General features: G+C 44.5%; 2 protein-coding genes across 12 annotated transcripts in view; both read right to left on the bottom strand.

Annotated features, from left to right (window-relative positions):
- The window catches only part of chd3 (chromodomain helicase DNA binding protein 3), a 118109-nt gene extending 110365 nt beyond the window's left edge, over positions 1-7744 (bottom strand). For 6 of the 10 annotated variants that reach the window (XM_048524050.2, XM_048524051.2, XM_048524054.2 and 3 more), the window contains exons 1-2: positions 7208-7743; positions 5537-5661 (exon numbers count right to left, since the gene is read on the bottom strand). In XM_048524050.2, coding sequence (XP_048380007.2) covers positions 5537-5661; positions 7208-7304 — 222 coding nt within the window. In that variant the 5' untranslated portion in view covers positions 7305-7743. Of the gene's footprint in view, positions 1-5536; positions 5662-7207 lie in introns of all 10 variants that reach the window. The other 4 variants (XM_048524057.2, XM_059642708.1, XM_048524053.2 and 1 more) reach the window with 3 other exon arrangements.
- Positions 7745-13057: 5313 nt separating this feature from the next.
- On the bottom strand, positions 13058-21295 carry LOC125448727 (cytochrome b5 domain-containing protein 1). 2 transcript variants are annotated; one of them, XM_048524209.2, is made up of 4 exons: positions 20862-21295; positions 19470-19546; positions 17189-17407; positions 13058-14516 (listed from the first exon to the last, which is right to left on the bottom strand). In XM_048524209.2, exons 1-4 carry the CDS (start codon positions 21289-21291, stop codon positions 14286-14288), a joined length of 957 nt encoding a protein of 318 aa, XP_048380166.2. In that variant the 5' UTR covers positions 21292-21295; the 3' UTR covers positions 13058-14285. The 2 variants fall into 2 exon arrangements, with proteins under 2 accessions (XP_048380166.2, XP_048380167.2); XM_048524210.2 differs by having other exon boundaries at positions 14405-14519.
- Positions 21296-21365: the final 70 nt, after the last annotated feature.

The raw sequence follows: 21365 nt of genomic DNA, 5'->3' as shown, positions 1-21365 counted from the left end.
ACCTCTCCCCATTGGAACACAGAGCCCTCCACTCCAAACCCAACCTCACCATTAAACATGCTGATAAGGGGGTGCATTGGTAGTATGGCATACTGACTTCTACAATCATGAGTCCAGACATCAACTCTCCAACACCCCCTCCTACCATCCCCTCAATTATGACCCCAACCCTGAACACCAAGCCATCATCTCCCAGACCACCAATAACCTCATCATCTCATGAGGCCTACAGCCAGTCTCCAACCTTCTCCTTTATCATTCTTCTATCTGCCTCCCCCTTTCACCCTATTTATTTCAGAATGCCCTTCCCCTCCCCCATTTCTGAAGAAGGGTCTATACCCAAAACGTCAGCTTTCCTGCTTCTCTGATGCTGCTTGGCCTGCGGTGTTCATCCAGCTCCACACCTTGTTATCTCAGATTCTCCATCATCGGCAGTTCCTACTTCCTCTGTAACAATTTTAACCCCACTACCAAGGAATACTTTTGCTTTCTTTTTAAGAGGCTTGAATGTGTTTGGAATTTCCTTACTCAGGCAGGTGTAAATTTAGAACGTTTACATATTTTAAGGCAGCGTAGGGAGGTTCTTGATTAGCGTGGGGATGAAAGATTAAAATCAGGGATACGCAGGCATGTAGACCGGATGGTAAAAATAAGTACACCCATCTTACTGAACGGTGAAGCAGGCTCAAACGACCAAATGGCCTATTGTTATTTGTTTGTAGGTTTGCATATCGTGTGTCTACAACTATTACAGCATCACAAGTATGAAATTCTCAAGAATGAGAATTAGTCATAACAGTGGTCACGCAAATCAGCCATGAGCCTTGGAATTCAGACTCATCTGTCCTCCATGCTTAGCTTAAGGATATGGTTGTCAGCAGCAAGTGAAATACTGGAATCTAATTGCGGGGCTTCAGGTGTATGTGCTGAACAACAATAGATATCTAGATTCCAGTCTGTAACTCGCACCTCAAAGTGTCCATTGAAGATTAGATTAAGCTGGATACTGATGGTTCTCTACCGCCTTGCGAGATTCCAGTCTGTAACCAACACCTGGCTTCCTCAGACATACTCTCTACAGATAAGGAGGACAAGGGTTTTATTCTTGAGACAGTAGGAACTGCCGATGCTGGAGAATCTAAGATAACAAGGTGTAGGTATTTTCCTATACCTTTTTCCATATCACTTATGTATATCACAAACAGTGGTCCCGACACAGATCCCTGTAGAACACCACTGGTCCAGTTCTCCATTGAGAAACTCCCTTCCACTACAACTCCGAGACCTGAAACACCAGCTTTCCTGCTCCTCTGATGCTGCTTAGCCTGTTTCATTCTTGATATTGTTTAAACTTGCAGCTTTCTACCAGCTGTTAGGATTAACAATTGCAATATAACCACCAGTAGTTTTAAAGTAATAAACAAAGATTATCCATGGCAGAGCCATGGGAACATAAGAGAAAGCACGCAACATGAGAATACAATGATGGCTGACAGTATGTAATCAAACATCCAAATATTTGTGACGAAAAACAAGCAACACTCCAATCTGTTTAGTCAAACTGAAGGGCTGAGTACAAAGAAAATTACAGCACAGGAACAGGCCCTTCAAGTCTGTGCCGATCCAGATTCTCTCTATCTAAACCTGTCGCCTATTTTCCAAGGATCTGTATCCCTCTGCTTCCTGCGCATTCAAGTATCTGTCTAGGTACATCTTAAATGATGCTATTGTGCCTGTCTCTACTACCTCCGCTGGCTAGACGTTACAGACACCCATAACCCTCTGCGTAAAGAGCTTTCTATGCATTTCTCCCTTAAAAACTTTTCCCCTCTCACCTTGAAATCGTGACTCTTAGTAACTGAGCCCCACTCCTGGAAAAAGTTTTTGCTATCTACTCTGTCGATATGTCGTGATTTTGTAAACCTCAATCAGATCCCCCCTGAACCTCCATCTTTCTAATGTAAATAGTCCTAATCTACTCAACCTCTCTTCATACCTAATGCCCGCCATACCAGGTAACATCCTGGTGAACCTCCTCTGCATCCTCTCCAAAGCAACCACATCCTTTTGGTATTGTGGTGACCAGAACTGTACGCAGTACTCTAAATGTGGCCGAGCCAAAGTCTTATACAACTGTAACATGACCTGCCAACTCTTGTACTCAACACTCTGTCCGATGAACGAAAGCATGCTGTATGCGTTCTTGACCACTCTATCCACCTGCTTTGCTGTCTTCAGGGTGCAATGGACCCGAACACCCAGATCTCTTTGTGCAAATTTCCCCAGGGCTTTTCCATTTACCATATATAGTTCGCTCTTGAACTGGATCTTCCAAAATGTATCACCTCGCATTTGCTTGGATTGAACTCCAGCTATCATTTTCCGCCCAACTCTCCAATCTATCTATCTATATTCTGCTGCGTTCTCTGACCATCTCCATCACTATCTGCTACTCCACCAATCTTAGTGTCATCTGCAAACTTGCTAAATCAGACCATCTATACTTTCCTCCAGATCATTTATGTATATCACAAAACAAGTGGTCCCAACATGGATCCCTGCGGAACACCACTGGTCACAGGTCTCCAATTTGAGAAACTCCCTTCCACTACAACTCTGTCTCCTGCTGCCCAGCCAATTCTCTATCCATCTAGCTAGTACACCCTGGACCCCATGCAACTTCACTTTCTCCAGCAGCCTAGCATAGGGAACCTTATCAAAAGTCTTACTGAAGTCCATGTATATGACATCTACAGCTCTTCCCTCATCTATCAACTTTGTCACTTCCTCAAACAATTCTATCAAGTTAGTAAGACATGACCTTCCCTGCACAAAACCATGCTGCCTATCACTAATAAGCCCATTTTCTTCCAAACGTAAATAGATTCTATCTCTCAGTATCTTCTCCAGCAGCTTCCCCACTGCTGACGTCAGGCTCACCAATCTATAATTTCCTGGATTATCCTTGCTACCCTACTTGAAGGGGACAACATTAGCAATTCTCCAGTCCTCCGGGACCTCACCCGTGCTCAAGAATGCTGCAAGATATCTGTTGTTAAGGCCCCAGCTATTTCCTGTCTCATTTCCCTCAGTAACCTGGGATAGATCCCATTTGGACCTAGCGACTTGACCACCCTAATACCATTTAGAATACCTAACACTTCACTCCCCCCACCCCCCCCAACCCCTTACGCTGTCTTGACCTAGAGTAAACAAACATCTATCCCTAACCTCAACATCCGTCATGTCCCGCTCCTCAGTTAAAACTGACGCAAAGTACTCATTAAGAATCTCACTCATTCTCTGACTCCTCACAAAACTTCCCTCCTTTGTCCCTGTGTGGGCCAACCCTTTCTCTAGTTACCCTCTTGCTCCTTACGTATGAATAGGCGGCTTTGGGATTTTCCTTAACCCTGTCTGAGATATTCCATAACCCCTTTTAGCCCTCTTAATGATTATTATTTCATTATTTCTTTATCTTGAACTATCACAGTCACCAACATAAAGACAATTAAAATGTCAGCACTCTTCCACATATTTGCTACCAGCAACACATAGTCCTCGCACTCTCAACATAAGCATCACTGACAGCAATAGCAAAAGATTTGGAAAACCCATACCTCCCTGGACAGGTACAGAACTTTTTTTTTAAAATACATGTTACCCAAGATATCAAATAGCCACCAATCTCGTTAACTAGTTGCCAGACTACTCATGCTTTTTCTTTCCTTCATATTCTGTCTCGTAAGATAATTCAACTTTTGTTGAATTACACCCTGAACAGGTGAAAAATTGAACACAGAAGACAGGGTAACCAGATCAGTCAGGGTTCAAAAAAGAAAAAAAATTGGGATTTCCACTTGTGGCAGAGAACAGAACTTCCAGCCATCAAGACAATACAGTCAGTAATGAATCCAACTGGGAGTTCAGGAAAAATGCCACCACCCAGACAGTGGGTAAATGTGGAACCCGCTCCCACAACTAACAGTCAAAACCAATCATACGAATACATTGAAGGAGGAAGCTGGATAAACAAGCCAGTGAAAGGAATAGAAGGACTGGCCGATATTGGCTGATGGGATGAGAAAAGGTGTGGACACAGCTTGCGCAGAGCAGAAACAGCAAAACAGAAAAGATGGGCTAAATGAAACTCCAGGCATGCTAGATTTATAGCCATTGCCCAGAGGTATAAAACATTTCAAATAACTTCCCAATGATTATTTTCAGCCATATTTCAGAGGTATCTTCAACACCACAACAGGTAAGCACCACTCCCGATGTTAGGAGACTGGAAGTTCTCAACCAGGTAACAGAAACTTCAAATTTGAGCCCAGCCATTCAGAGATGGCATCAGGAAGCACTTCTCACACAAAAGTGAGTAAGAATCTAGCCACCCTAGTTAGCACTGGATGTTGGGTCCAGTTGGAAATTTCAAATCAAATCAATGGATTTTTAATGGGAGATAATAAAGTGTGGAGCTGGATGAACACAGCAGGCCCAGCTGCCATCTCAGGAGCACAAAAGCTGATGTTTCGGGCCTAAACCCTTCATCAGAGAGTGGATGGGGAGAGGGTTCTGGAATAAATAGGGAGAGAGGGGGAGGCGGACCGAAGATGGAGAGAAAACAAGATAGGTGGAGAGGAGAGTATAGGTGGGGAGGTAGCGAGGGGATAGGTCAGTCCAGGGAAGACAGACAGATCAAGGAGGCGGGATGAGGTTAGTAGGTAGGAAATGGAGGTGTGGCTTGAGGAGGGAGGAAGGGATAGGTGACAGGAAGAACAGGTTAGGGAGGCGGGGACGAGCTGGGCTGGTTTTGGGATGCAGTGGGTGGAGGGGAGATTTTGAAGCTTATGAAGTCCACATTGATACCATTGGGCTGCAGGGTTCCCAAGCGGAATATGAGTTGCTGTTCCTGCAACCTTCAGGTGGCATCATTGTGGCACTGCAGGAGGCCCACGATGGACATGTCGTCTGAGGAAGGGGGGGGGGGGGAGAAGAGAGAGTTAAAATGGTTCGTGACTGGGAGGTGCAGTTGTTTATTGCAAACTGAGCAGAGGTGTTCAGCAAAGTGGTCCCCAAGCCTCCGCTTGGTTTCCCCAATGTAGAGGTAGCCACACCGGGTGCAGTGGATACAGTATACCACATTGGCAGATGTGCAGGTGAACATCTGCTAATATGGAAAGTCAATGGATTTTTAATGGGTTAGGGTTTCAGTTTGTCTACTCCATCATCCCCTGCATGGCTAATGGAGCACACGGCGATTCTTTTTTCCATCCAGCTTCGTCCTCAAAAGGAGGTGGTGCGGTGGCAAGGTGGCAGAATAGGCTACATGGAAGATCCATTTTTTAGTCCTGCAGCATACGTTTTCTAATGGGAAGGGCCATTGGGGTTCACTGGTATCTCTGGGTCAGAAGGAACAAATACCATTTGGAGCAAATACCAACTGCTCCAGAGGTACATCATAATATGACTGAACAGGTCAACTGGAAAATATCTAGCTGCAGGGTGAATAACCAGAGAACTTGCTGCTACTCACCAATTTCTTCCGCTTCTTCAGCTTAGTTGGTTTATTTTCCTTTTGTTTTTTCAGGAATTTCTTCTTCTTCTTTTTGGTACTTTCACTGTCTGAAATCTCTTCGTCCTCCTCTTCCACATCTTCTGCTGAAACAAGAAATGTGCAACTGTTTCAATTCGGCAGCATTAAACACCAAGGCCTTAAGTACTTAGAGGTTGCCATTCGGCTTAGAGCCTGCTCTGCCCTTCAACCAGATCACAGCCAATTAATGCAATTTTCTGAAGAAGGGTCCAGACCCGAAATGTCAGCTTTCCTGCTTCTGTGATGCTGCCCGGCCTGCTGTGTTCATCCAGCTCGGCACCCTGTTCTCTACTTAAGTGTTCTTTTAATATATGAATTATGCTTCGATAGAAAGCATCCAGGGATCAGCCAGCACTGGGGACCATTAGAAAACCAACGCAGCTGCTGCAGCGGTAGAATAGGGGCACACAGAAATTTTAAAAAAAATCAGGAATAACGGAAAAGCGTGGAGAAGGATGTACTGGGTTAAGGAAGAGAGGGTGAGGATGGTGAGTTCAGGGTCTTGGAACAGGAGCTGGCCATCGGGACATTCCAAGATATTCCACTGTTCAAAAAGTTACCGTTTGGCGGGGGAGAAGGTGTGTCTCAGCTCCACATGCCTCTGAGGCGGATCAGTTGGGGAGAGCAGATGCTGTACGTGGAGGAAGGCTGGTGTCGGGGCAGTGAAAGAGTTAAAGGGAGCCGCCGCCGAGCGAGAAAATGGCGGCCGCCGGCTTTGTTTTTTTTTGGGGGGGGCGCGAAAGGAGGAGAAAAGAAGGATAAATGGGCAACTAAACAAACTGGCAGCCGATCTTATTGTGGGGGGAGGAGGAAGAGGAAGACAGGGCAAACAACGAGCAATTGAGGATATCACAAAGATATAAATCGCACCTATGGTGAAGGGGGGGGGTTTATTACCTCAGATGAAAACATCCGTGGAGCTCACAAGAGGAGCACACAAAGAGAAAATTTAAAGTCCGCCCCGGGTGGGGGGGTATTTACACAGATATTGTCGAGGGTGGGGGTCGGAAAAAGGAAGGTTTGTTTCGCCGGGAGATCGTGCTTCTCTCTCTCTGTGTCTTGTCTGTCACTCGCCCCCTCGGCGGGTTGTTGTTGTAGCAGCAGCGTTTGATTGACAGGCGCGGCCGTTAGCACAAGGAGCGCGCGGCCCCCGGGGCTCGGGCTTCCACTTGCAGCAGGAGCCGCGTCTGAGGGCACAGGGAGCGGGAGGAGGAGTGAGGGTTTAAACGGCGCGAGAAAGAGAATGAACTTTACGGCCGCTGCAAGCCAACAATCCGGGGGGGGGGGGAACATTCCCAAAAGAAAAATAGCTTTAACGCGTGCAGCCGGCCAAACCGAAAGAAAAATAAAACGCCGGCGTCGGAGAGGACACCAACCAAATATTGAGAGATGAGAAAAAAAACACAAACGACTGCACGGGGAGGGGGGCTGTGGGTGTGGAAAAAAATAATTCGTGGGGGTGAAGGGAAGAGATGCCATATTGCCATTGCAGCCCTCCGCCCCTCGTGCATTCTACCCGAGCACTTAATGTCGAAAGGTTTTTGCAATTTTGGGGTTGGGAGAAAAATAGCTTTTAGAAGCGGCCCCGGGGAAAGCGGCGCGCGCGCTAACCTGCCGCTGGCGGGAAAAGCTGCAAACCGGCGCCGCTGCGTTCGTCCATGTCCTCCTCATCCTCCTCCTCTTCTGGGTGCCTCACTGGAGATGCCATGGCCTCAGGAATTTCGCCCACCCCTCCCTACTCACTCAATAAAAATATATTTCCTCACTCTCTTTCCTCTCCCCCCTTCCCTTTTCATATATGTACACAAAATAACGAAAGCTACGCCAGTCTTTCTTCGGGAACACCCCCCCCCCCCAACGGTTTCTATTTTTTCCCCTATACACACAAACAAAAGTTATCCTACAGACTTTTGTTTTTGTGTGAGGGTTTCCTGTAAAGATCAGATCTCTCTCCTTCGCTAGTTTTCAATTTAAAGACCCCCCCTTCCCTTTCTTAAGGAAAAAGTTCCAAGCTACTTAACCAAACCCCCTCAAAAATGTTTTAATATACAAGGGGAAGAAAAGATGGCGTCCAAAATATTTTCCACCCCCCCATTATGAAATTTGGTGGGGGGGGAATTTGAAGAGAAAAAAGGTGGAAAATTAATCAGTGCTCATGCTCAGATTGACGTCACCCCCTCCCGTTGCTATGGGCACCCTGCATCCCATAATAGCACCAGTTTAACTAGTTAGGACTGACTCACGTGGGTCTTTAACCAAGTAACCAGGGGATGTCCAGCAATTGCCATTTTTCAGTCAAGTTGGTGAGGGTGGTCAGCCTCCTTTTGGCCCTATTGCTCCTGATTCATTAACATCATGATAAACACCTTCAAGGTCAACTTTCAACTTATATTTTGGTCCTCTCTGCTCGGTCAAACATGAGCATCTTCCTTCTTCTTTTCATGCTCAAACATTTCCTACCCAGTTCGAAGAAAGATGCCCGCTTCTTTCCTCTCCTCAATGTCCCTGGGTCCTCACAGCAACTTGTTAAAAAAAATTGTCCCCTATCTCATCTCCAAAATTTTCCCGCGAACCAAAAGAAACAGCATTTTTTTTTAAAAAGTCCCACTGGCAATGTTATTTTCCACTTCAAACCTAAAAAAACTGATGGCCCCAATTTGTTGGACACTGTATTAAAGCAGCAGAAACAATATATTTGGTGCAACATTGCTCCCAAGGGATTCATGTCTGGTGGCTCAGTGAGTAGCACTCAGGCTGTGACTTTATATTCCCTTGGCAGAGATTTGAGCGCTACATTCTAGCCGACTTTCTCAGCGCTTCAGAGGAAGCACTGCCTCGTCAGAAGTACCATCTTTCAGATGTTATATTAAAATATGACACCGTCTACCTCTTCAGTGGGACGTAAAATATCCCATGACCTCTGTTTCAAAGAAGGGCAGGGGAGTTCTCTTCATTAGCTCCAGCTAATATTTATCCCTCAAACAAAAATTATCCCCAGATTATCTGGTCAATAGCACGTTGCTGTTTGCAGGACCTTATCTTACATCAATTTACTGTGGTGTTTCCTATGTTGCAGCAGTGACTGCACTTCAAATTTATCTAAAGCTTTGTACCCTTCTGAAGTTGTGAAGGGCATGATATAAATGCACTTTTTTGGTGAAAGTGCTCCATTAACTCGGCTGCACCCAGAAGCTTTGGCACTTGCCTGAATCTTCATCGACATGGAAGGTGGGAATGTCTGCCTGTGTATGTGCATCTCTGGAGAGATACCCAACATTTAAAAAAATCCCAGACATTCAAAAGACAATCCTAAAAGATAAGACATACAGCAAAAATATTAGCAAAGTTTGCATACTTCTAGCAATTTCTCTTTACCTTGCAGATGGTTTCAGTGTTTAAGGCTTTGCATGAAGAGATTACTTCGAATTTGTTTTTGTCAAAACAATTTTGACCTTTGTTATGTAATTGCAGGATTATACAACTCTTAGCCAGAAAGTTTCTTTTTTTGTATAATTTGATCATATTCAAAAGGTTCCAGAAAGAAATGTCTGAAATTCCTTTATTAACCACTTCTCAGGTTTTTGTACTTTTAGTTGAGGACAATGTATTGGCATGGACATTGAGGAAAAGCCCCCACATCTTCAAATCATGGCGAGGGAATAATTTGCATTGACTTAAATAATTAGTTAACATCGCAATGCATCATCCAAGAGATGACCCCTCCATTAGTTCAACACTCACCTGATGCCTTGCTCTAGTATTGACATGGATTACGTGTTCAAATCCTGAAGTGAGATTTGAACTCATGGCGTACTGACTTGGAGCTGAGAATGCGACCAAATGATACTAATATAAAATAAAGACTACAAATGCTGGAGAAATTCAACTAATCTGGTAGCATTTGTGAAGACAGGAAGAGAGTTAACATTTCAAGTGCAACATGGCTCCTGTTCACTTAGAAGTGACACTAATTCCAACAGGTACTAAGGTACCATAATCTATGAATACTTTATTAATAAAATGCTTGTGCCAAGAAAATGTGTACTTTTTTTTCTTTTCGCCATTTCGGGATTGAAATGCATAATCTTGGATTTTGACATCCAGATTTTAGGTAGTGCATTTGTGTGTTGTTATAGCAAATTGACAACAACAAGGACTCTGTAAATAAGTGCTATCTGGAGTATCTGGAGATGTCACTAGAGAATTCAGGATGACATCCAATTCTGTGAAAATATCATTTAGAAACTAACCAATTTTGTGAAAATCTCATTCGGAAATGAAATTAAGTCTGTGTTTAGCAAGTCATAAAGCTACATATATTCTTTGGCAACAAGTAAATGACTTTTCTAATTTTTAATTCGTGTCAAAATATCACTGAGTCCCACCCCTCTTGATTCTTCAACATATTTTTACTGTTTTTATATTCTTCCCTATTAACCCATCTTTGCAAGACAGAAGCAATCTACTTGGCCTATCTGTATATCTGCTCCATACAAGCCTCCTCCCAACCCCTCTTCATCTCTCCCTATCAGCATATTCCCCTCTTCAATTTATTAATACTATTCCCCTTGACTGCTCCCTGTGGGAGTGAGTTCCACATCCTCCTCACTCTCTGGGTAAAGATGTTTCTTCTAAATTCCTGATTTATTTTCGTTGTCTGATATAGATGGCCCTAATTTCTGGCCTCACCCACAAGCATCTTTTCTACATCTACTCTACCAAATTCCTGTCTAATTTTAAAATCCTCAGTACTGTTATCAGAGAAAATAAATTCAGCCTATTTAGCTTTGAGTGATAGCCTCAACCTTTCAGGTCTTCCATCAGCTCCATGAATTTTTAATGTACATTCTTCAACGCTTCTACATTCATTTTGTAATATGCAGTTTAACAGTATTAACATGATGGTTTAATGATGTGGCAAAATCAACAGGATGAATCATGGAATGATGCAGCATGGAAGAAGGCACTCACCCTATTAGGTCTCTGCTGGATGCTTCATGAGCGATCTCAATGGTCCTTCACCCTCCTGCTACACCCCTTTCCTCCTACACCTCTGCTATTTTCCTCCTTTGACTTATCCATTTTCATTGCGGAGGCTACAAGTTTTATCCACCATACTGTCAGGCAGCGTGTTCCAAATACTGACAATGCATCATGTAAAACTAAAATAGCACACAACAAGACTCCAAAAACATATTAATAAATAACTAAATAATCTGTTGGGTGGCATTAGGTATGGAGATAATGTCAGCCTAGAGAAAGAAGAGAACATGCTGCCCTTTCCTAATTACATCATGAGATGATTTGCATCATCATAAGAAGAAGGCATCTTATTCAAATAAAGGAACACCTGACAGCAGAGCACTCTGTCAGGACTGCATTGGGAATGTTAGTCTGGGTTACGTGCTCACAATTGGGCATTAACCTCCAAGCTTCAAAAACCAATAAGCTTCTTTTAAGGCTTTCCCATCATCCTCTGTGCTTGCTGAGCTAACTTGTTCCCAGGTCCAGCTACACCTTGATTTTAAAACTTGCATCCATGTCTTCAAATGCTTCTAAGGCCTTATTTCTCCCTGCCTCTACAACGTCCTCCAACCCTTCAAGATCTCTGCACTTCTCTAATTGCAGTCTCTTGAAGATGATCAATTCCCATAGTTCAGCCAGTGACAATCAAGCCTTCCTCTCTGTGCCCCAGGCTCTGGAAATCCCTTCCTAAACCTTTCTGCCTCTCATTTTGCTTCTTTAAGATGCTTCTTAAAACACTGACTAAGTTCTTGTTCGACCCACCACAACATCTCTTTACAAGTTATAATGTCAAAATTCCATCTCATAACAGTCCTGTGAAGCGCCTTGGAACGTTAAACATGAATGTGAGGTATTGCTGTTAAAGTGGCCTGTGCACTTAAAAATATCTTGAGTTCAGCTGAGACAGTTAACAGTTAGAAACTTGCGAGTAAATACATCTCTTCCCAACAATAGCAAAAGTCAGGATCAAGCAACACATTTGCTTTTGTTTTTAAACCAAATGTGCAACATGAACAGATCTGATGAGCTACAAGGACTACTTTTGCGTTTACTGGCCTTTAATTCTATCAGTGCCGACAGAGAGAGAGTGTGTGATTATTCTGACAGGCCTAGACCAAAAGACCTAGCACGCTAACACTTACTGACACGACTGGTGCTCTCTAAGGATTTGGCCTCAACTGTTTGTGCTCATAACTTGGGGAGCTGGATTTGAACCCACCAACCTACAACTGGCTCAGTGACAGGTGTGCAACCCAGTCAGGTCACTGATTCCATGGCGAGTTTGGATTCCATCTGGAGCCAGTACCCTCAGCAAGTTAAAAAGGAGAAAGCAGAATTACATGGAATTTCCAGCACAAGAAACAGGCTTCTCAGCCCCAAACTAGACAACTAGACATGTGCATGTTTTTCTGCTTACACAAGACTCCTCGCACCCCTTCCTTATCTCGTCCTAACAGTGCATCCTTATGTTTTCTCCTTCACAAGTTCTTTGAGATTCCCCAAGTAAAGACATCTCTGCCGTCTGCAGGTATCCACTTTTTTTGGGCGGGTTGTGATGGCATATTGATAATTTCACTTGGCTAATGCAGAACTCTGGGAAAATGTTCTGGGACATGGCAGATAGCGAAGTATGGTCCGGAATAAAAGGCTTGCTGTGTATAACAACTATCAATTGTCATTAAAATCACCATAATTCACTAATACCCTGAAGAACATCTGGTATCCTTACCTTGCCTGGCCTACATGTGATTCCAACCATGTGGTTGACTCTTTACCAGGTCAAGATGGTGGCAGGCTAAGACACTCCTCTGCTGGAGTTCCTCTCCTCACCAGTTCCTTTTCTTTTTTCTTTTCTTTTTATCTCCCTCTCCCCTTTGCAGTATTCCCCACCCCCTCAACCCCCCCCAAAATTTAACTATTTTTAACTTCAACTATTTAACTCTAACCTGAAGAAAGGAATCCCTCCGGTGACTGGGCGGGAGCTGAGCACACCGTAGTGGAGTGAGCATGGGTCAGAACGAAGTCAGCAGAGCGGACACGGGTTGGAGCGAGTCCTGGAGGGGCCAAGTCCCCAGAGGTGAAGCTGCATAGCTGGGGCCAAGTCCCAGAGCAACAGTGGCCAAGAGAAGGGAGATCTCTTTGGCAGGAGGCAGCTTCGCTGGGCCACAGAGCGGCGGCAGCTGAGTCGATTGGTTGGCTGGTGAGGCCTGGAGCATGCATCTTCTTCTCCATGTGGAGTAGTCCTCTGACAGTGGCATGGCGTGGACTGTTGTAGCGCAGAGCAGGACACTCTCGGCAGCATAGCAGGGGCCGGAAAGCCTGGAGGAGGTCTCTGGTGGTGGTATAGCAGTGAAGAAAGAAACCTGGACTCTCTTTAAGTTATCTTTCTTTATTTTATTCTGTGAATGGCGCTTACATATGAGCGATGGTGCATATTTTGCACTGCATTTTATTTTGAATGTATGTGACAATAAAGGATATTCAATGTTCAATAACTGAAGATTGGTGGAGTAGCAGATATTGAAGGGGACTGTCAGAGATTACAGCAGAATATAGATAGATTGGAGAGTTGGGCAGATAAATGACAGATGGAGTTCAATCCAGGCAAATGTGGGGTGATGCATTTTGGAAGATCTAATTCACAAGCAAATTGTACAGTAAATGGAAAAGTCCTGGGGAAAATTGATGTTCAAAGAGATCTGGGTGTTCAGGTTCATTGTTCCCTGAAGGTGGCAACACAGGTCAGTAGAGGGGTCAAGAAGGCATACAGCATGCTTTCCTTCATCGGACAGGGTATTGAGTACAAGAATTGGCAGGTCATATTACAGTTGTATAAGACTTTGGTTCGGCCACATTTAGAGTACTGTGCACAGTTCTGGTCACCACATTCACAAAAGGATGTGGACGCTTTGGAGAGGATGCAGAGGAGGTTCACCAGGATGTTGCCTGATATGGAGGGCGCTAGCTATGAAGAAAGGTTGAGTAGATTAGGATTATTTTCATTAGAAAGACGGAGATTGAGGGGGGACCTGATTAAGGTCTATAAAATTATGATGGGTATAGACAAGGTGGATAGCAAGAAGCTTTCTCCCAGAGTGAGGGACTCATTTACTAAGGGTCATGAGTTCAAAGTGAGAGGAGGGAAGTTTAGGAGGGATATGTGTAGAAAGTTCTTTACGCAGAGGGTGGTGAGTGCATTGCCAGCAGAGGTGGTAGACGCAGACACGTTAGTGTCTTTTAAGATTATATCTGGACAGATACATGTATGGGCATGGAGCCAAGGGATACAGACCCTTAGAAAATAGGTGACAGGTTTAGACAGTGGATCCCGATTGGCGCAGGCTTGGAGGCCCAAAGTGCCTGTTCCCGTGCTGTAATTTTCTTTGTTCTTTGAAATTTGGGCAATAAATCTTGGCCTAGCCAGTGACACCACATCCAATAAATCTATTGAGAAAACAAGAACTCAGAAGGATGAGGGGATCGCGTTATCAGCAGGAAACTGATGGACGGACCTCACCTGCTAATTCAATCAAATAGTCATTTAATAAAAGCTGATTTTATTGTGAACTTGAATATGTTCTGATTACAGGCAGCAGGGTCATGGGTGAGTGTCAGCATTTGTTGGAGATACTGCAGACTTTCCCTCTGGTGAAGTCAGAACTCTCTACAGCACTGTTAGGTCATCATTGAAGTAGAGCAAAATGGACTGGCGATAGTCATCCGGCTCCATCTGCAGATCATAGAATATTTCATCCTCATCCACAATCCCATTCTCCTCTAGCGTCTTGTCCATCTTCAGAGGTACCCCATCGTATTTCCATGTGTAGCTGGCTGCATGTGCATTATACTCCAGGTACCTCTCAAGAATGTCATTCACTGTCTCCTCACTGCACACCTACTTAGAGAGGAAAACACACATTGAACAAAACAAAAATATGAAATGTTTTCATTGCTCAGCTTTAGTTGAAGGTGTTTTATTTTGTAAAGTGAGATCGCTGTTGTTATATAAGAAACACAGCAGCCAATTTGTACACATCAGTATCCTGCAAACAGTAATGCACTAAAGAGCAGACAGTGTATTTTTGCAATGTTTACTGACAGGTCAACGTCAGACCCCAGACATCAGGTAAAAGACACCCATCCACCTTGCTCTTCTTCCTTTCAGTGGCTGTGAGATTTTTCACATCTACCCAAACATATCATTGAGCTTGGTTTAATGCCTCACTTCAGTGACAACACCACAATGGTGCTGAACTACCTCAGTGTTGCACTGGAGTGTCAAAATTGTTTTTTGTATTGAAGTGCAGGAGTGAGTCTTGAATCTACAATCTTTTGCTTTATTCATTCACAGGATATGGGTGTTGTTGGTTGGACCAGCATTTATTGACCAGTCCAGTTGAGAAGCAGTGGTGAACTGCCTTCTTGAGTCACTGCAGTTCGTGTGTTGTAGGTTGACTCACAATGCTGTTAGGGAGGGCAATTCAGGATTTTGACTCAGCAACACGGGAGGAACGGTAATATAGTTTCAAGTCAGGATGGTGAGTGGCTTGGAGGGGAACTTGCAGGTGATGGTGTTCCCATGTATATGCTGCCCTTATCCTTCTAGATGGAAATGATTTTAGGTTTGGAAGCTGTTCAGTAGGAATCCTTGTTTATCACTTTCTGCCAATGCCACTTGGCACGCAAGTAGTCCTGTTCTATAGCTTCACTAGATTGACACCATTTTTAGGTATGTCTTGTGGTATGTGCCCTTCTGCCCTCTCAATGAACCAGGGTGGATCCCCTGGCTTGACAATGATGGTAGAGTGGGGAATATCCTGGGCTATGAAGTTGCAGCTTGTATTAGCGTACAATTCTTATACTGGATCACAGTGCCTCATAGATGCCCAGTTTGAGTTGTTAGATCTGTCTGAAGTCTGACTCATTTAGCACAGTAATAGTGACATATAATGCATTAGAAGGTATTCTCAATGTGAAGACATGGCTGTACCGTAGTGACTCTTACTGGTGCTGTCACTGACAAATATATCAATGCATACATAAATGCAACAGTAGATTGGGGGTGATGAAATCAAGTATGTTTTTCCCTCTTGTTGGTTCTATCATTGCCTGCCACGGACACAGTCCAGCAGTAATATCCCTTAGGACCGAACCAATTCAACCAGTAATTATGCTGCCAAGCCACTCCTGTGGTGGGCATTGAAATCCCCCACCCAGAGTACATTCTGTACCCTCGCCACTCTCAATGGTTCTTCCAAGTGGTGTTTAACATACAGAGGCACTGACTCATCAGCTGAGGGAGGACGATACGTGGTAATCAGCTGCAGGTTTTCTTACCCATATTTGACCTGAAAACATGGGACTTCCTGGAGTCTGAAGTCAATATTAAGGACTCTCAGGATAACTCTCTCCTTACTGTATACCACTGTACTGCCTAACTCAGAGGCAAGAGCTGATACTATGAAAGAATCATTAATTTAGAAAAAGGATATTGAGGTAGATCCAGGTCCTAGGTTATTGCTGTCAAGGAAGGAATGTCTTTTTAATTTCCTCATGGTCCTCTGAACCTTTGTATATTACAATCCATTCAGTCCATGACCTGTTTCAATAATGAGTTGTCCCCTTCAACCTATTTTCCTGCCTTTTCTATTTGGCCAAGTTTGATGTGTTTGTTCTCAGAGTATTCTCCTTTGTCCCCTTCCGCAGCCCACTACTACTCTTAAGGTTTCCCCTCTCTCTCCCCCTACCTCCCAACATCACCAGAACCCATCTGCTCGCTGTTCAGCGCCAGTTTTCAACAAAACTGTTTACCTCTATCTGGTGGAAAGCAGAGTCAACACTGCAGCTCCCCCACCCCCACATCCAGTCCTGAAGAAGTGTACTACCTGAAACGTTGACTGCTCCTTTCCTCCAGATGCTGCCTGGCCTGCTGCATTCTTCTAGCCTCCTGTTGGTCTACCTGGATTCCAGCATCTGCAGTTTTTCTTGTCTCTAACTATGTTTACCTCTACCATTTGGTATTCTTACACTGTTGGGGTCAGCAAGTCCTCCTTCGCTGAGTTACTTAGCAGTCTCAATCTTTTTCTTGCAGGGATAAATCTGTACACTAGACCGGTGTCTCTGAGAGCTTCTCCCTCAGGGAGCTATACGTACAATGATTGGTGTCTCTCAGTCATTCACTCTGCAATCAGTCATGTTTCTGGAGGGTTTTGTTTAACTGCTGAATGTTTGGATGTAAGACTCTGCACCATTTTATGTGTCACCTGAAAACAGATGGTTTGAAATATTGATCAATTGTCAGAACACATTAGTGACTTCAGCTTTCCTGAAAGCAAACCCTGTCATGTGACAACCCCCCTCCATCTCAATCAAATTCCTTCCTAACTCAAAACAAACGCCAGTTAATTTTTTAAAAATGAAGAAGTGCATATGTAGCAAATCAGAAACAAGACAAAATTGCTGAAAAAACTCAGCTGGTCTGGCAACATCTGTGGAGAGAAAGCAGAGTTAATGTTGTTAGACCTGCTGAGTTTTTCCAGCAATTTCTGATTAATTGAAGCTGCATACCTCAATCACCTGTTCTTGACCTGTTAGCGTGTTGATAATACGGATATCTCTTGTTTTTTCAGTTAAATATCCAACCTCATACTTTGGATCCTTCCACCATGGCGTCCCAAAGGCATTAGACCAATCACTCATTGGCATGAGGGGTGGAATGTGAGCAAAGCGTCCACGAGGAGTATGGTACTTCTGGCAATTGGCGAGCTGGTCAATCTTGATGCGAATCTACGTTGGGAATGAAGAGATTCCTGTTCATTGCTCCATTATTATGGTACATAGTGCTGCTTGCTATTTTGTGGCCTGTTCCCCCTCCTCTCCAGCTGACAATTTTACACAAGACTAAGTTATATCTGTGCCCAGAGTCCTTCAATGCTCCTAGTCCAGCTCTGTGGCTTAGTGGTGGGTGGTGGTAGTGGTTGGGGGGGGGGGGTTCATTTCTGTCAGGAGGATCGGGTCACAGAGACTTATAGGATTACAGAACAGTGACAGCAGAAGGCCATTCAGCTTATTGTACTGTGCTGGTCTTCTACACAAGCAATCCTGCTAGACCCCCTCCCCTATCTTTACCCTAAGATGTCCAAATCTTTCCTTTTCAGAAAATGTTTCAAATTTCTTTCGAAAACCTCACCTGAAATTGTCTCTACCACTGTCAGGCAGCACATTCAAATCCTATCCACTCACTGTGTGGAAAAGGTATTCCTCTTGTCACAATTGCTTCTTTCACCAACCACTTGAAACTTGTACCCTCTTGTTATTGATACCTCCTCCAATGAGAAAAGTTTCTCTCTATCCTCTTGATTAAATCTTCTATTAGCCCTTTCTTCTCTATATTTTTCCAATCTCCCTTCGTCACAGAGATTCCTCATTCCTAGAACCATTTTTGCCCTTTCTCACTAAAGCCTTTAAATCCTTCTTAAGTGCAGCTCCCTGAATTGAAATCTGGTTGAGACTGATGTTGTGTTCCATACAGGTTATTATCACAATTTCCTTGCATTGAAGGAATATGAGAAAATTCCTCATTGCCTCCAAAACACCAAAACTCGGCCCTCAGCTGACTGAGGAGAAGAGGATCCAAAGACTAAAATTTCAAACCAGACTAAGGTCAAATTTTATTGGGCAGCAATGATCTCCAGGCTCCCATATGCTTTGGCGACTTGCACAGCATACAGCCAGCACCTCACAAGACTGGAGAAGCACCACCAGCATGGCCTTCATAAGAGTCTCCAAAACCTGTGGTGACACTGGGAATCCAGCAGCACACTGAGGCATTAATTAGTCCAAACCAGCTCCCGTAGGTAGGACATGCCATTTATATCTTTGGCAGCTGACTCTGGAAATCACTACACTATTCGGAGCAGCAGAAATGCTTTAGGGTGGTCCTCAAAGCCTCCCCAAAGTGGTTATACATTCCCTCCACCATAGCCTTTCTTCACCTGGCGTGCGACCAACCGAAATGGGGCAGATTCAGTTGGGAAGGCGCTAATACGCTGAGAGGGTTCATTGGGAATGTCAGATGCCATGCACAAACTTCACAACAACCCAAAATGTTCAACCCAATAGGTGCACATCTAAATACTTCTTCAACGTAATGATGGTTTCTGTCTCTACCACCTTTAGAAGCACTGAGTTCTAGATTCCCACCACTCTGTGGGTGAAAATCTTTCTCCTTACATGTCATCAAAGCCCTTACCTTAAATCCTCCCTGGGCATTGATCCCTCCATCAAGGGGAAAAGTTTCTTCCTGTCTACCTTATCTACGCCCCTCATAATTTTATACACCTCAATCATGTCCCCTCTCAATCTCCTCTGCTCAAAACAGAATAGTCCCAGTGTGTCCAATCTCTCTTCATAACTGAGACTCTCCAGCGCAGGCAACAACCTGGTAAATCTCCTCTTCACCTTCTCCAGTGCTATTATATTTCTTCTGTAAAGCAAATTCCAGAGCTTCGCACAGTACTCTAGCTTTACCAATGTTTTATACAGTTCTTTTTAAAGCACAGGAACCTGGTCAACATTTTGTGTTAGATTGATTCCATCAGAGAGATAAACCAGGGAATTTGCATGCTTTGATTAAATCATTAAGTTCTGTAACAACGCAGTAGTGGATTTTGAGAATCAATGTACTTTCCCAAGTATGCTAAACGCCAGGTTAAATATGGATAGGGCGATGCTGGGTACTGTAGTCCCTGGTCAGATGGTGAATTATTAAAATTGTTGCTAAAATGCTTTGGTTGATGCTCATTGTCTTCAGTTTCATTTCCCCTGGCAGCTGAGATTCCATACTTACATCTTTACGCTTCTCATCAAACCAGTGGCTGATATCATGTCCAGCTGCTTCTAAAATGGGTTTCAGTAGAATGTCACCTGGATAAGAGGGAGAATACAGAATCAGCACAGCCTGGATATAGCACAAAAGATACTGTCTGCCAGCTATATCTTCTGAAAGGTATCTACAGATGTAAATGAAGTGCTTTCCATGCCATCAATTTTGAACCCCGAATGGCCAATTAAACCAGGGCCAACAGGGAGGAAAGATGCAAAATTTCGAGGTCATCACTAAAAGAAGATTTGTATTGACATAGCGCCGTTCATGACCATTGGAGTCACAGGGTCGTACAGCCCCCCGGCAGATCAAAGTAATTTTCAATCAATAAAATATTTTACAGTACATTGTTGTTGTTATGCCAGAATCACGTCATCTCATTTGTGCACAAGAACGTTCCACAGACAGGAATGTGATAATGGCCAGATAATTATTTTTTAAACTATGTTGGCTGGAGAATGAATGTTTGCCACAGGTCTCTAGGGAGAGTCCCGTCCCTCCCCTCCTCACAGCTCTGCTTTGAAATAGCAGCCACAGGATCTTTTTCAAGGGCAGATGGGGCCAACTCCCATTTCCCCACCACCCACTAACCTAAACTGCCTGCTGGTCCAGATTTTAAAATTCTCACTCATTGTTTTCAAATCCCTTTATGGTTTCGTGCCTTCTCTGTAACTTTGCCACTCTCTTCACCCCTTCCCATCTCTGTAAAGTCCTCCAGCCCCTACCTCCCTCCCAAACTCTGTGACCCCCTCGAGTCCAAAATTTCTACACTCCAACAACCAATACAACCCTTTCGTGCATCCCCCGAATCCCAGTACTCCACAACTGGAGGCTGTGCCCTCAGCTACTGGACCCCAAACTGTGGCATTCCCTCCTTAATCCTCTCGGGGCTTTGGTCACCGGCTGTAATCTTTCCTTGTGGTTTAGGCATAGAACCACATAGGTTCAGTAATTGCTCGCCTGAAAGTTGTTCCTTTGACCACAAGAAGGGCTCAAGTTGTCGTTGTGGAGGTTGATGCCGGGCTGAGTGATGAAGGTGGTGCTTCACAGTGCCAGGGATGCAGGTTTGATTCCACCCTCGGGTGACTGTCTATGTGGAGGTTGCACATTCTCTCTGTGTCTTTGTGGGTCCCCTCTGGGTGCTCCGGATTCCTCCTACTGTCCAAAGATGCAATGGTTAGGGTGGATTGGCTGTGCTAAATTTCCCAGAGTGTCCAGAGATGGACAGATTTGGGTGAATTAGCCACAGGTATTGCAGGATTACAGTGACAGGGTGGGATGCTTTTTGGAGGGTCGGTATGGACTTGTTGGGCCGAATAGCCTGCTTCCACACTGTAGAGATTCTGAGCTCTTCACCTTTAAACTGTTCGGCTAAAGGGGTCAGGTCATAGACTTTTCCCAAATAGGAGACCCACAAATCATTCATGGTGTTATGGACAGCCACTTCCCGACTGCTGTAGTAGCGGGAGTGCAGCATGGTCGTGGGGTGCTTCGCTCCTCCTGCTACTGCTGCCTCCTCCGTCGCCATGGTGATAGTAACAGGAAGTGGCTCGGGGTACAACTTCCGGTCCTCGGAACTACATCTCCCAGGGGGAAGCGGAAAAGCTGGGTTTTTTTTCACCAAAAAAACCGCTGGATTTTTAATGCGACGCCGCCGCTGCAGCTTTTCCTTCACAGCTGCTTTTCGTGAGTAATTTTGCAGCGCGGGGACTGCGCGGTGCATGAGGCTCGGTTTGAGGCAGGAGAAAGCGGCAATCTGTGCACTTCTATCGTTTTCTTTTAACATGCCTTAAAATGGCGGCCGGAGCTGAGCGTGGCCTCGCCTTGAGGGGGTGGAGGGACAGGGACAGGGACAGGGAC

The sequence above is a fragment of the Stegostoma tigrinum genome, chromosome 45 (genome assembly GCF_030684315.1).
Source record: "Stegostoma tigrinum isolate sSteTig4 chromosome 45, sSteTig4.hap1, whole genome shotgun sequence".
Taxonomy (NCBI): Eukaryota; Metazoa; Chordata; class Chondrichthyes; order Orectolobiformes; family Stegostomatidae; genus Stegostoma; species Stegostoma tigrinum.
This window is presented reverse-complemented; position numbering and strand designations above follow the sequence as displayed.

What these genes read in the sequence shown, in the direction of transcription:
- LOC125448727 (XM_048524209.2), bottom strand. Translation starts at nt 21,291, where the DNA reads ATGTTAAAAGAAAACGATAGAAGTGCACAGATTGCCGCTTTCTCCTGC. An exon ending in TTTAGCCGAACAGTTTAAAG is followed by an intron (nt 19,547 to 20,861) that starts GTGAAGAGCTCA and finishes CCTCTTATCCAG; the next exon opens with GTGACATTCTACTGAAACCC. An exon ending in TTGATGAGAAGCGTAAAGAT is followed by an intron (nt 17,408 to 19,469) that starts GTAAGTATGGAA and finishes TTCCCAACGTAG; the next exon opens with ATTCGCATCAAGATTGACCA.